At 38.1% G+C, this 15,917-nt stretch overlaps 1 protein-coding gene across 6 annotated transcripts in view; it reads left to right on the top strand.

Annotated features, from left to right (window-relative positions):
• The window catches only part of Fpps (Farnesyl pyrophosphate synthase), a 120,230-nt gene that overhangs the window by 58,715 nt on the left and 45,598 nt on the right, over positions 1-15,917 (top strand). For all 6 annotated transcript variants that reach the window (XM_070082317.1, XM_070082320.1, XM_070082321.1 and 3 more), the window contains 2 exons: positions 4,080-4,254; positions 7,055-7,195. In XM_070082317.1, the coding sequence (XP_069938418.1) occupies positions 4,080-4,254; positions 7,055-7,195 (316 nt within the window). The remainder of the gene's footprint in view (positions 1-4,079; positions 4,255-7,054; positions 7,196-15,917) is intronic.

Here is a 15,917-nt window from a genome sequence, read left to right on the forward strand (position 1 = left end):
TCCATTTACAACACCCCCCACCCATTTTCAACACCATCCATTTACAACTCCCCCACCCACTTTCAATACCCTCCACCCACTTTCAATACACCCCCACCCACTTTGAATACACCCCCGCCCACTTTTAGTACCCCTTACCCACTTTTAACACACCCTCCACCCACTTTCAACACCTTCTGCCCACTTTCAACACACCCTCCACCCACTTTCAACATACCCTCCACCCACTTTCAACATACCCTCCACCCACTTTCAACACCTTCCACCCACTTACACCCTCCACCCACTTGGAACATACCCTCCACCCACTTTCAACACCTTCCACCCACTTTCAGCACACCCTCCACCCACTTACAACATACCCTCCACCCACTTACAACATACCCTCCACATACTTTCAACACACCCTCCACCCACTTACAACATACCCTCCACATACTTTCAACACACCTTCCACACACTCAACACCCTCCACCACTGCCAGCACACTTTCCACCCACTCAACACCCTCTGTTCAAGTTCATGTAATGCTCAAGTCATAGTACATTTTGTTTCGAGTCTACTTGTATACATATAGTATTCTGTTCTTAAGACGATATTGAAATCATAGAGGCATGTACATAAGGTGAAGGAATATCAGTGGTAAAACATACTGAGAAATGCAGTTTATGGCATTTATTGGGAAGACGTTTCCTCCACCTGGGACTTTATCAGTCCATACAGATTATAAGAAATTGAGCATAATATACAAGTCAAAAAAATTCTGTCATAAATATAACGATGTAGATGGTGAGGTGGTCATGTTTTACCATCTCTTGTAATGAAAAACAGCCAGGTGGCATCAACGATGCCTCCACATCTTTGAACACTTGGGCAGATCTATTAGAACAATAGGCAATTGAGTTAACCCTTATTTAGTGCCATATGCCAATATTATGAAGTCACAGACCACACAGACATGAAATCATCCACTATGTTTTCTAGTGATGCGATACCATTGAGCTGGCAACAGTAGTATTTCTCTACACTATTAGATGTATGACCCTAGTGGGTTTAGCACTTCTTTTGATTAATAATAATAATACACCATTAGTGATGAGCCTCACCTGTGTAATAATGAATTATCAGTAGATATTTCATTTCTAGTTGTATATTTTATGTTGTTTTTATTCTTTATTCTTTTCTTTTTATCAATTATGTTAAGTTGATGTTTAGCATGCAGTGGACCCCCAACTTACGATGGCCTCAACCTAGATAAAACCGACTTATGATGCTTGTCAGCGTAAAAATTTGACTCCGACCTACGTTGAAAAACTTGACTTGCATCATTCGTCCCTAACGTGGCCGTCTGGTCCGTCTGGCCTGAGTGCCTCAGCTTGAGCAAGTGTGACATTGTTTACAAGCCAGGGCAGACGGTTGCACACATACATTCAATAAATTTTGTATTATTCCAGTGATTTTAGTGCTTGTAACTGCTAAATAAGCCACCATGGCCCCAAAGAAAGCTTCTAGTGCCAACCCTGTGGTAAAAAGGGTGAGAAATACTATCGAAATACAGTACTATCGTACCACGGTCAGCTGTACTACTCGAAGATGTGGAGAGACTGTTGTTGGTGTGGCTTATCGAGAATACCGAGAAACAACCCCAGAGGGTTAGCCACCCAGGATAACCCAAGAAAGTCAGTATGTCATCGAGGACTGTCTAACTTATTTCCATTGGGGTCTTTAATCTTGTCACCCAGGATGCAGCCCACACCAGTCGACTAGCATTCAGGTGAACAGGAAAAAATGCCTGGAACTAGTGCTCATATTGGTGAATTTAAGGCCAGCAAAGGTTGGTTTGAGAGATTTAAGAATCATAGTGGCATACAGAGTGATAAGGCCTGTTCTGGAAGAAAATGCCAAACAGGACCTACATTACTGAGGAGGAAAAGGCACTCTGAGGACAGTGTCTCATCACTCATCACCACATCTTCAATAAAGGTAAGTGTCATTTATTCTTCATTTAGTGCACTAGTACATGCACAGTATATATTGTGCATGTATCCTTCTTTTTGTGTGTAGGAAAATGTATATTTCATGTGGTGAAAATTTTTTTTTTCATACTTTTGGGTGTCTTGAACAGATTAATTTGATTTCCATTATTTCTTATGGGGAAAATTAATTCGACTTGCAATAATTTCATCTTACGATGTGCTCTCTGGAACAGATTAATATCGTAAGCAGGGGGTCCACTGTATTTTAAAATCTGATTCTTGTAGTTAATTTTCTTTGATCATGTACAATGCCTGATGATGGAGTGAGCTAACTCTGAAACTAGTTGTGAATTAAGGATGTTACAAGTAGCAGTTCTGGTTTTCATCTTCCTTATAAGACTTTGTTTCCCAAGGAACTCTACTGTTGCCAATATACTGTGACCCGAAAAAGAAGGAAGACTTTCACCATCACTTTATCACTGTCTTGCCAGAGGGTGCACCAATACAATAGTTCAGATGCCCCCTCTAAACTGCAAATATCTCCACCCCCTCCTTCAGAGTACAGGCACTGTACTCCCCACCTCCAGGACTGGAGTCCAGTTAACTGGTTTCCCTGAATCCCTTCATAAATGTTACCTTGCTTGCACTCTAACAACACGTTATGTTATAAAACCCATTTGCCTCCACTCCTCTCTATAACACACTGACACATGCCTGCTGGATGTCCAAGCCCCTCACATTCAAAACTTTCTTTGCCCTCTTCCTTCAACTTTTCCTAGGGTCACCTCTGCCCTGCCTTCCCACCATTACAGATTATACATCCTCCAACTCATTCTGTTTTGCTCCATCCTCTCTAAATATCTCAGCAGCACCTCTTCAGCCCTTTGGATAATACTTTTAGTAACTCTGCACCTCCTAACCTCCAAACTACGAATTCTCTGCATAATATTTACATAGCACATTGCCCTCGGACATGACATCTCCATTGTCTTCAGCCTCTTCTCCGCAACATTCACAACCCATGCTTCACACCCAAATATGAATGTTGGTACAGTACTACTACATTCTCATTCACTTCCCTTTTTGCTTCCATGGATAATGTTCTTTGTTCACAGATGCCTCATTGTACCACCCACTTTTTTTTCATAATCAGTATAGCCTCTCCTCATTTAATGATGGAGTTCTGTTCCTAAGACCATGTCGGTAAACAAATTTGTCGCTAAGTGAGGAGCATCCATCTTTGATATTGTTTTAATATCACCTTTGCACTATTTATAGCATTTCTGGTATATTATTAAATGTTTATACAGTAGTGTACTGTACGTATATTGTAATAAATAGAAGAAATCAGCTCTGATATACATCATTTAAGTATGCTTACTGGTCAGAGAACCCATCGTAAGTCCGAGTCGTCGGTAAATGAGTATGTCACTAAGTGAGGAAAGGCTGTATTATGGTTCACCTCTTTCATAGACCCATTTGCAGACCTGTCCACTCCCGAACATCTGTATTCAATCTGATACCCAATCTTTCATTACCTAAATTTTTCGTTACTCTCATCATCTTGCTCTTTCCTTTGTTCACTTTTAATTTCCATGTTTTATATATTGTCCCAAATTCATCCACCAATAATTCAGTATACTGTTTTATATTTATTTAAGTTTTTAAAGGGTTATCTATACTAATGTTAGTTTTTACCAACAAGAAGAGTAGATTAAAATTTAAAATTTCCCTTCACCTAAAATGTTAAGAATGAAGTGTATAACATGTACAATGTTTATTTATTGTATTATTCTAGGAATTGATAGGGGAGATCATTATACTACAGTGGACCCCCGGTTTACGATATTATTTCATTCCAGAAGTAAGTTCAGGTGCCATTACTGAACGAATTTGTTCCCATAAGGAATATTGTGAATTAGATTAGTCCATTTCAGACCCCCAAACATACACGTACAAACGCACTTACATAAATACACTTACATAATTGGTCGCATTGGGAGGTGATCGTAAAGCGGGGGTCCACTGTATTTTTAATGTACAGTACTGTACAATAATGTACATATTTTAATTCTGATTAATTATTAAGTGTGTATATAACAGGCTGTGTCAGCTCTCTAACGTGGCTCCGGTAGATTTGCCTCCGGCCAAAACTGGGCATGCAGCCCCACTGGATAAAAAGAGAGAGTTCATGTCAGTGTTTCCAGATATTGTCCGTGACTTGACAGAGGTTGGCACCCACTCTGATATTCCAGATGCCCAGAAATGGTATGCTAAGGTAAGAATTGGTAAAGTATTATTTAAATACTTTTGATTCTGTTGTAACAATGTAAAAATATATATGTTACCTTATAGTTTTTACCTTGTGTATACATTTTTTAAAAATTGATCAGGCATTAAGTCAATAAGATTTTCATTTGCAGCACAGTGCTGCATTTATTATGTTATTGCATTTTAATACAGTACCTCTGTTTGGTTTTGTAGTAGTTTTTGTTCTAGTTTCTACCTAACAAAACATACGAGAAAACAAAAAAACTAATGATTCAGGCCTTTGATTCATTACATGTCCTTGTTTTTTGCATTCCAAAATGTGTCGTATCTTCAGCAGACACAAAACATAAACTTTCAGTCCCTAACCATGCTGGTGATCAAGACAGTGAGCTTGCAGACTCCTAAGTGTGCTTTGCAGTTCAGAACCTTTTTAATGCCCTTTAGACAGTTTCCATTTTTCTATCATTACCTAGCTGGATGACTGCCAGTAGAACAATAACCTAGCTGGTTGATTGGCTTATGTATCTGAACTGGAAAGTGAGTTGGTAATAAATTATTTCAGATGAAAATTTGGTCAAGCAAGCACTCACTGCAATAAAATATGTTTAGGGAAATGAGAGTGCATAATTTGTGACAAAGCAGCTAAATATTGATGCTGCCAGGTGAATAATTTTCTGTAGATATTGTAAAGGGGGAAATAGCCAAGGGAAATCTAGCATTGAAGAATACAAGGTAAATATTAAAGTACAGTGGAACCCAGAGTTTCCGCCATAATCCGTTCCAGGAGCTAGGTCTAAAGTAGAAACGGCCTAAAGTCGAAGCAATATTTCCCATAAGAAATAATGTAAATCCAATTAACCCTTTGACTGTTGAGGTCATATATATACGTCTTACGAGGTACCGTGTTTGACGTATATGTACTCATAAATTCTAGCGGCTTCAAATCAAGCAGGAGAAAGCTGGTAGGCCCACATGTGAGAGAATGGGTCTGTGCGGTCAGTGTGCATGATATAAAAAAATCCTGGAGCATGCAGTGCATAATGAGAAAAAAAAAAACCGTGTTTTTTTTTAATTAAAATGCCGACTTTGCGGTCTATTTTTGTATAGTGTTTATGGTTGTATTCTCGTTTTCTTGGTCTCATTTGATAGAATGGAAAACATATTATAGAAATAGAGGTGATTTTGATTGATTTTACTAAAAAAAGAACCTGGAAATGGAGCTCAAAGTAGGGGAAATGTTTGATTTTTGCCAATGTTCAAAAGTAAACAAATGATGTCATTGTCCAATAAATGTCCAACTAGCCATTCTAATATGCAGTCATGAATGGGTTGATGTTATTTATACAATTATTACTGTTTTGCAGTAGTCTGCATAACAGTAAATCTTCTATTTTTTGTTTGAATAAAAATTCAAAATAGAAAGCAAGAGTAATATCAGAGGGACTTGGAGACGTGACTGATGAACAAAGAAAATGTTATTTTAGAGCCAGGAATGTCTGCATTATTCATTCTGGACCTTATTTTGAAATTGTCATATTTTTCAATTTTCGTGAAATTGGCCAAATTGCAAATTTCTGACCACATTATTGGGTAGTTGAAATCGGTAAATGGGCAGTTCCTTGTACTCAGTCGATAGAAAAAATGGAGTTCTAAAGAAATAGCTATGAGTTTGGTCGACTGGAACAATGGAATTAGCCGAAAATAGGGCTCAAATTGGGCGAAATCGCCAATTTGTAAATATTGCCGAGGTCGCTAACTTCTCAGGAGCGTAATTCCGTCAGCTTTCCATCAAATTTTGTGTTTTTGGTGTCATTACAATCGGGAAAAGATTCTATCGCATCATAAGAAAATTTTTTTTTTTTTTTAAATTTTGCGACACCAGGAGACACTTCAGGATTGGGGGTTGTGACAGTCAAGGGGTTAATTTATTCCACCCAAAAATACTGACAAAAAAATCATTTTTTTAAAGAATAAATACTATAGTTTTACATACAGAAAACCATGAGAAATAAATATAAAGCACCAATTTCAATGGATAAATGAACATTTAAATCAGTTTTACCTTTATTGAAGACTCTTGTTGGTGTATGAGAGAGGCAGGACAAGTTAGTCCTTCAATATGACACTAATATCAACTCTACGGCTTATTTATCCATCATAATTCATCTAATATGACATAATAAACAATAACAACACTGTGACTAGCCAAGGATTCGAACCCATGCTGCTTTGGCCTGCCTCATGGAGGGCAAAAACTCATGACACCTTAATCCACTGGACCATACAGTCCTTAAGAGTAGAGCATCCAGCGGAACTGGATGTTGTACTAGTTACCCAAGGACATACGATGGTGTGGATGACGAGGCTAATTTCATTCTAGTCCATTTGGTGTACTTGTACACCAAACAGGATACCAAACAGGTGTACTAGTACACCTACCTCTGAAGAACTTCAAGAGTTTGACTCTCAGAGCCCGGCCATGGGCCAGGCTCGTCTGGTTAGCCTAGCTGACATTATTGGCATACTATCATATTTAGAAAGCTCCTGGTTATGCAGAGTATTTTGGGTGACTTAGGTTAATCTTATTTCCCTGGCTGTGACTAATAACAGTCATACCCTTCAAAACTAAATTCCTCTATGATGGTAAATTGTAACTCCAGCCTGTCATAACTCAAGGGACCACTGTATAGGATTAGATCTGAAGGTCCTGAGAGTGCAGTAGGCTGATTGTTGTAAATCATCATAATCATTACCATCATCATCTCTCTCACTCATCATTTTATGAAAAGTTTTACATTTTTTTTCAGGTGTTGCAGTATAATGCAGTTGGAGGCAAAATGAACCGAGGATTAGCAGTATCATTATCTTTTAAGCTGCTGGCTGCTCCAGATCTTGTAACTCCAGAAAACATACGGTTGGCATATATTCTTGGTTGGTGCATTGAACTGGTGAGTTTGATATGTCTCTGGACTGTTTGAAAACTGATTGTTGATAACTGACTTTCATATTTTTTTAATAATATTGTATTTTCATACTGGTGCTGTACCTGCTCAAACATTAATGCTGGTTACTCTTACTTAGAGGAAAAGTATGATTTAATTTTGGTCCATGTGGATCCCAATATACCTTTTTTTATGGAAAAACCTTGAAAAATTGAAACACTATGCAGTAAATTTTGAGGGCTTCATCTGATTGGCTTCATCCAATCAGATAATGTAAATTGTGAGTGGCTTCACACTTAATGTGCTGGTGTATTTTAGGATATATATTGGTTTCTGTGAGGTAAGAGAATACCTCTTCAGTTTGGCTTGAAAGCTAGTGTTTCTAACTGGAAGATTTGCATTAGTTTTGGGCTGTGTATGTCCTAATTTACCATTTTTATTGAAGAGATTGAGATGTTATTGTCCATGTGGTAGCTTGTGAAGACCTCTTCTGATTCACTTTAAATCTTCATTGCTAATATTTAATCACATTAGAAACTTATGGTGCACTCTGCACTATTCCTTTAGCATGCATTGATTTATACCAGGCTTAGGTTGTGTAATACAAGGATACCTTCTCTAATTGTGCAGCAACTAAAATACATTTAGGTACAGTGAACCCTATTTTAAGTACTGAACTTGAAGTATGAATTTTATTATTAGCTTCATAGTTTTTTATTTTTTTTTAACACATTGGCTGTTTCCCACCTAGGCAGGATGACCCAAAAAGAAAGAAAAAAAAACTTTCATCATTATTCAACACTTTCACCATCATTCATACATAATCACTGTCTTTGCAGAGGCGCTCAGATATGATGGCTTAGACGTCACTCCAAACTACCAATATCCCGAATCCCTCCTTTAAAGTGCAGGCATTGTACCTCCCATTTCCAGGACTCAAGTCTGGCTAACTGGTTTCCCTGAATCTCTTAACAAAATATTACCCTGCTCTCACTCCAACAGCTCGTCAGGTCCCAAAAACCATTCGTCTCCATTCAGTCATATCTAACACACTCCTAACACAGCTCCTTGCCCACAAAACCTCCTTTACCCCGTCTCTCCAACCTTTTCGGGGACAACCCCTACCCTGCCTTCCTTCTACAGATTTATATGCTCTCCAAGTCATTCTACTTCATTCCTTTCTCTAAATGACCAAACCACCTCAACAGCCTCTCTTCAGCCCTCTGACTTTTAGTAACTCCACACCACCTAATTTCTACACTACGAATTCTCTGCATAATATTTACACCACACATTGCCCTTAGACAGGACATCTCTGTTGCCTCCAGCTACCACCTAACTGCAGCATTTACAACCCATGCTTCACACCCATATGAGAGTCATATAAGAGTGTTGGTACCACTATATCCTCGTACATTCGCTGCTTTGCCTCCATGGATAACGTTCTTTGTCTCCACAGATACCTCAATGCACCACTCGCCTTTTTTTCATCATTTCTATGGTTAACCTCATCCTTCATAAACCCATCCGCTGACAAGTCAACTCCCAAATATCTGAAAACATTCACTTCTTCCATACTCCCTTCCTCCAATGTGATATCCAGTTTTTCTTTATCTAAATCGTTTGATACCCTCATCACCTTAGTCTTATCTATGTTCACTTTCAACTTTCTACCTTTACACACCCTCTCCAACTCGTCCACTAGCCTTTTCAACTTTTCTTTAGAATCCCAGCACAGTATCATCAGCAAAAAGTAACTGTGTCAACTCTCATTTTTGTATTTGATTTTCCATAATTTAATCCCACCCCTCTCCCCAACACCCTAGCATTTACTTCTTTTACAATCCCATCTATAAATATGTTAAACAACCATGGTGACATTACACATCCCTGTCTAAGATCTACTTTTACTTGGAAGTATTCTCCCTCTCTCCTACACACCTATCTCCTCACTATCCTCATAAAAGCTCTTTACAGCATTTAGTAACTTACTACCTATTCCATACACTTGCAACATCTGCCATATTGCTCCCCTGTCCACTCTATCATGTGCCTTTTCTAAATCCATAAATGCAATGAAGACTTCCCTACCTTTATCTAAATACTGTTCACATATATGCATCATGTAAACACCTGATATACACATTCCCTACCCATTCTAAAGCCTCCTTGCTCATCTGCAATCCTGCTCTCTGTCTTATGTCTAATTCTTTCTATAATAACTCTACCATACACTTTACCTGGTTACACTTACCCTAAAAATATTAAACAAATAATTATTATTTTACTGTATTTAATATTAACACCTAGTGCTTTCTGATATTCAGGCATGAAATGTAAAAATATAACCATTTTACTTTGGTTGCATTCTTGGAAATCTCAGTGCTAAACTTTTCATTCTTAACTATTTATAGAATAAAAACTCATTCTTAATTCAGTGGAACCTCGATTTTTGTGTGCCCTAGTTATTCTCTATAAAATGTATTTTTTGTTAATATTTCCCATAAGAAATAATATAAATCCAATTAATCCATTCAGACACCCAAAAATATTAATAAAAAATACATTTTATAGAGATAACTATAGTTTTACATACAAACTAGGGCATACGAAAACCGAGGTTCCTCTGTAATTTATAGAATAAATTCTTTAATTAGTAAAGAATGCAGTATTGTATATACATTGTATTGGTAACACTTGCTAAATGTAGGTCAGAGTGCTTTGTTGTTATGATGGCAGAAAGTCTGGAGGTTTAGTGTTGAGTAGGTGGAAGAGGATCATTTGTCTCTCCTGAGGAAGCAAATGATGGAAGATAACTCTTGTTTTTGAGTTGCTTAATTTAAAGGGCATTTTTTGGTTTGAAGTTTTTTTTATATATGCAGTATTTGGTTGTGAAGGTCAAATATTTTTTCTCTTATGCAGTTCCTAGCAGTGAAATACTCTCTCAATCTTCTCTCAAACTCTCAAGCTGCAACTTCAGTTTGGATCCAATTCTGTAATGCTTGCTATGGCTGACTATGAAGTTTAGTGTCTTCAACAACCTCTACTGAGTGCATTCACAAGGGACAGGTGTAGTTTCGGCTTTATCCACATCTGGTGATGCAGATAACTCTTGGTCATGCTGCATCAACTCATCATTGGAAAGGTATTCTCTCTCCTTAACTCCTCATTGGAAACATATTCTCTCTCCTCAGCTCCTCATTGAAAGGGTAATCTCTCTTCTCATCTCCTTATTTTGTGACACAGCAAATCAGCACTTATACAAAATACTTAAGTAATATGAGCACACTATCACAGAGCATGTTACAGAGGCTTTACATGCCAGAGGCGAGATAAAACTCATGGTTCTAATGAAGTGGAAGACTCGTACCAGAAAGTGGAAAGCCATTGTCTATCATGAACTCCTCTGTCAGCATACAACTTAACATAAATCAGCCTCCTCAGTATCTTCAAAACCAGTTTTTGTTGCCAGTTACACTAAGATTCTCTGATTTTCTGAAAGTGGCTTTTTGAATCATGAAAGTTGTTGATAATAATGGCCAGATTTTTTTCCTCCCAGAATTCACAGTGGCCTGCATCACTTCAGTTCATGGCTGAAAGATATCAGTGATGGTATCCATAATGCTGTACTCTTTGTCAGAATTAAGTTATTGATGTTTTATCTTAATGATCTTTTTTCTTTGATGATTTTGGAACATTTCTTTCTTGAATAATATAACTTAATGCAAGTATAACATCTGGATCCATTGGCTGAATCATTGCTGTCATATTCTTGGGAAGAAATGCTACCATTTCATGCTTGGACAATTTATCTAAAGTATCAAGATAGCCTGAAAAATGTTCAGTAAAAGCCATGCCTTGTTGGCAATGTTTTCCTTGCTTCAGTATGTTTCAACAGCTGGGCAAAAGATACATACCCAGTAGTAAATCAGTCTTGGGAAAAGATTGATTACCTTTCCTGGATATTGGATTTTCAGATTAATGCACTTTTTTTTTTTTTTTTTTATCATCACACTGGCCGATTCCCACCAAGGCAGGGTGGCCCGAAAAAGAAAAACTTTCACCATCATTCACTCCATCACTGTCTTGCCAGAAGGGTGCTTTACACTACAGTTTTTAAACTGCAACATTAACACCCCTCCTTCAGAGTGCAGGCACTGTACTTCCCATCTCCAGGACTCAAGTCCGGCCTGCCGGTTTCCCTGAACCCCTTCATAAATGTTACTTTGCTCACACTCCAACAGCACTTACTTTGTCTAAAGATTATAATCTGCAGCGGCATTGCCACCCACAGGATGTGTGAAGACAGTTCATTATAGGCTTGAACTTGGAGCATTTTTCTTCTCACTTGTTACAAAAGCTTTTGCTAGCATCTTTTTTCAATACAGCCCAATTTCATCAGCACTGAAAACCTGATGCATTGTGTAGCCACCTATTGTTGACATTAAATTATTGTGGAAATTGGTTGCTGCTTTTGTGTCTGCACTCTTGGCCTTTATTTTATATGTACATAGTTTAGTACAGTATTTTACATGCAACTACCATATATGTATCTTGTAAATCTGGACAAAACAGCCTCTCTTGGTGTTCAACCTTTCCACTTTTGTATTCTTGTAATAATGTTGGTAGAATTACCGACAGTATGTAAAGTAAAAGGACACAAGTGCAACTAATGTGACATTTTTATTGTGGCAATGTTCCGCTCTCCAGGAGCTTTGTCAAGCTGTAACATCTTGATAAAGCTCTTCGAGAGTGAAATGTTGCCACAATAAAAATGTCACATTAGTTGTACTTTAGGCATCAAAGCCCTATCTGGGGTTACTTCCTTTCTTTGTCTTTTACTGTCACTAGGACCAGCTTGAGAGTCACTGGACTATGCAGACACTGCTTGCAACAGCTTTGTTAGGGTGATATTTCTCCACCCACTTTTCCACATCCTAGCTACATGATATTTAATACGGCCCAGAGCCGTATTATTATTATCAACATACCATGTTCACTGAGTTTAATTGTTTCTAATAACTACCTTAGATGCCATCATAAACAAAGGGAGAAGTAATGAATAATTCATGCCAAGAATTGTAAACAAAAGTGTTGTGTATTAAGGGCAGTAACTGGGCCAACGCAGATTCATACACGTTTTCTCTAATGCTGGACCAGAGAAAATGTTATGTTTTCCTTCTGCCTGGCTAGCACACCTCCATAGCATATAAACATTGCATGTTTATATGCTATGTAACATGTTTCTTTTAAAATTTTGAAGAAAATATGATAGATGGATTAATGAAAATGTCTATATTAACCTAAAATAAGACATTTAATGTGCCCAAGAGTGATTATTAGTATTATTACTGTGACGTTAAGACTAGAGGGACACACTTAGTGAATGAGTAACAAAGACATGTTTATATGCTATGTAACGTGTTTCTTACATAATTTTGAAGAAAATATTGTAGATGGATTAATGTCTGTATTAACTTAAAATAAGACATTTAATGTGTCCAAGAGTGATTATTATTATATATTATATATTATTATATATATTTTTCTTCTTTCTTTCAACACACCGGCCGTATCCCACCGAGGCAGGGTGGCCCAAAAGGAAAAACGAAAGTTTCTTCTTTTACATTTAGTAATATATACAGGAGAAGAGGTTACTAGCCCCTTGCTCCCGGCATTTTAGTCGCCTCTTACAACACGCATGGCTTACGGAGGAAGAATTCTGTTCCACTTCCCCATGGAGATAAGAGGAAATAAACAAGAATAAGAACTAGAAAGGAAATAGAAGAAAACCCAGAGGGGTGTGTATATATGTGCTTGTACATGTATGTGTAGTGTGACCTAAGTGTAAGTAGAAGTAGCAAGACGTACCTGAAATCTTGCATGTTCATGAGACAGAAAAAAGGACACCAGCAATCCTACCATCATGTAAAACAATTACAGGCTTTCGTTTTACACTCACTTGGCAGGACGGTAGTACCTCCCTGGGCGGTTGCTGTCTACCAACCTACTACCTATATTATATATATATTATTATATCTTCTTTCTTTCAACACACCGGCCGTATCCCACCGAGGCGGGGTGGCCCAAAAGGAAAAATGAAAGTTTCTCCTTTTACATTTAGTAATATATACAGGAGAAGAGGTTACTAGCCCCTTGCTCCCGGCATTTTAGTCGCCTCTTACAACACGCATGGCTTACGGAGGAAGAATTCTGTTCCACTTCCCCATGGAGATAAGAGGAAATAAACAAGAATAAGAACTAGAAAGAAAATAGAAGAAAACCCAGAGGGGTGTGTATATATGTGCTTGTACATGTATGTGTAGTGTGACCTAAGTGTAAGTAGAAGTAGCAAGACGTACCTGAAATCTTGCATGTTCATGAGACAGAAAAAAGGACACCAGCAATCCTACCATCATGTAAAACAATTACAGGCTTTCGTTTTACACTCACTTGGCAGGACGGTAGTACCTCCCTGGGCGGTTGCTGTCTACCAACCTACTACCTATAATATTATTATATATTATTATTATATATTATTTTCATATAGTCGGACTTGAGTCCTGGAAATGGGAAGTACAATGCCTCCACTTTAAAGGAGGGGTTTGGGATATTGGCAGTTTGGAGGGATATGTTGTGTATCTTTATATGTGTATGCTTCTAGACTGTTGTATTCTGAGCACCTCTGCAAAAACAGTGATAATGTGCGAGTGTGGTGAAAGTGTTGAATGATGATGAAAGTATTTTCTTTTTGGGGATTTTCTTTCTTTTTTGGGTCACCCTGCCTCGGTGGGAGACGGCCGACTTGTTGAAAAAAAAAAAAAAAAATTAGTATCACAAATGTTGTAGGTAGTAGGTTGGTAGGCAGCAACCACCCAGGGAAGTACTACCGTCCTGCCAGATGACTGTGAAACAGAAACCTGTAACTGTTTTGCATGATGGTAGGATTGCTGGTTTCTTTTTCTGTCTCATAAACACGCTAGATAACAGGGATATCTTGCTACTCCTACTTACACTTTGGTCACACTTCACAGACATGCACATGCATATATATATATACATACATCTAGGTTTTTCTCCTTTTTCTAAATAGCTCTTGTTCTTCTTTATTTCTTCTATTATCCATGGGGAAGTGGAAAAGAATCTTTCCTCCGTAAGCCATGCGTGTCGTATGAGGCGACTAAAATGCCGGGAGCAATGGGCTAGTAACCCCTTCTCCTGTAGAGATTTACTAAAAAAGAGAAGAAGAAAAACTTTATAAAACTGGGATGCTTGAATGTGCGTGGATGTAGTGCGGATGACAAGAAACAGATGATTGCTGATGTTATGAATGAAAAGAAGTTGGATGTCCTGGCCCTAAGCGAAACAAAGCTGAAGGGGGTAGGGGAGTTTCGGTGGGGGAAAATAAATGGGATTAAATCTGGAGTATGAGAGAATTAGAGCAAAGGAAGGGGTAGCAGTAATGTTGAAGGATCAGTTATGGAAGGAGAAAAGAGAATATGAATGTGTAAATTCAAGGATTATGTGGATTAAAGTAAAGGTTGGATGCGAAAAGTGGGTCATAATAAGCATGTATGCACCTGGAGAAGAGAGGAATGTAGAGGAGAGAGAGATTTTGGGAGATGTTAAGTGAATGTATAGGAGCCTTTGAACCAAGTGAGAGAGTAATTGTGGTAGGGGATCTGAATGCTAAAGTAGGAGAAACTTTTAGAGAGGGTGTGGTAGGTAAGTTTGGGGTGCCAGGTGTAAATGATAATGGGAGCCCTTTGATTGAACTTTGTATAGGAAGGGGTTTAGTTATAGGTAATACATATTTTAAGAAAAAGAGGATAAATAAGTATACAAGATATGATGTAAGGCAAAATGACAGTAGTTTGTTGGATTATGTATTGGTAGATAAAAGACTGTTGAGTAGACTTCAGGGTGTACATATTTATAGAGGGGCCACAGATATATCAGATCACTTTCTAGTTGTAGCTACACTGAGAGTAAAAGGTAGATGGGATACAAGGAGAATAGAAGCATCAGGGAAGAGAGAGGTGAAGGTTTATAAACTAAAAGAGGAGGCAGTTAGGGTAAGATATAAACAGCTATTGGAGGATAGATGGGCTAATGAGAGCATAGGCATTGGGGTCGAAGAGGTATGGGGTAGGTTTAAAAATGTAGTGTTAGTGAAGTGAAGAGTTTTTATGAGGATAGTGAGGCTCAAGTTAGAGTATGTAGGAAAGAGGGAAATTATTTCCCAGTAAAAGTAGGCCTTAGACAAGGATGTGTGATGTCACCATGGTTGTTTAATATATTTATAGATGGGGTTGTAAGAGAAGTAAATGCGAGGGTCTTGGCAAGAGGTGTGGAGTTAAAAGATAAAGAATCACACATAAAGTGGGAGTTGTCACAGTTGCTCTTTGCTGATGACACTGTGCTCTTGGGAGATTCTGAAGAGAAGTTGCAGAAATTGGTGGATGAATTTGGTAGGGTGTGCAAAAGAAGAAAATTAAAAGTGAATACAGGAAAGAGTAAGGTTATGAGGATAACAAAAAGATTAGGTGATGAAAGATTGGATATCAGATTGGAGGGAGAGAGTATGGAGGAGGTGAATGTATTCAGATATTTGGGAGTGGACGTGTCAGCGGATGAGTCTATGAAAGATGAGGTGAATCATAGAATTGATTAGGGGAAAAGGGTGAGTGGTGCACTTAGGAGTCTGTGGAGACAAAGAACTTTGTCC

The sequence above is a fragment of the Cherax quadricarinatus genome, chromosome 7 (assembly GCF_038502225.1).
Source record: "Cherax quadricarinatus isolate ZL_2023a chromosome 7, ASM3850222v1, whole genome shotgun sequence".
In the NCBI taxonomy this organism is placed as follows: domain Eukaryota; kingdom Metazoa; phylum Arthropoda; class Malacostraca; order Decapoda; family Parastacidae; genus Cherax; species Cherax quadricarinatus.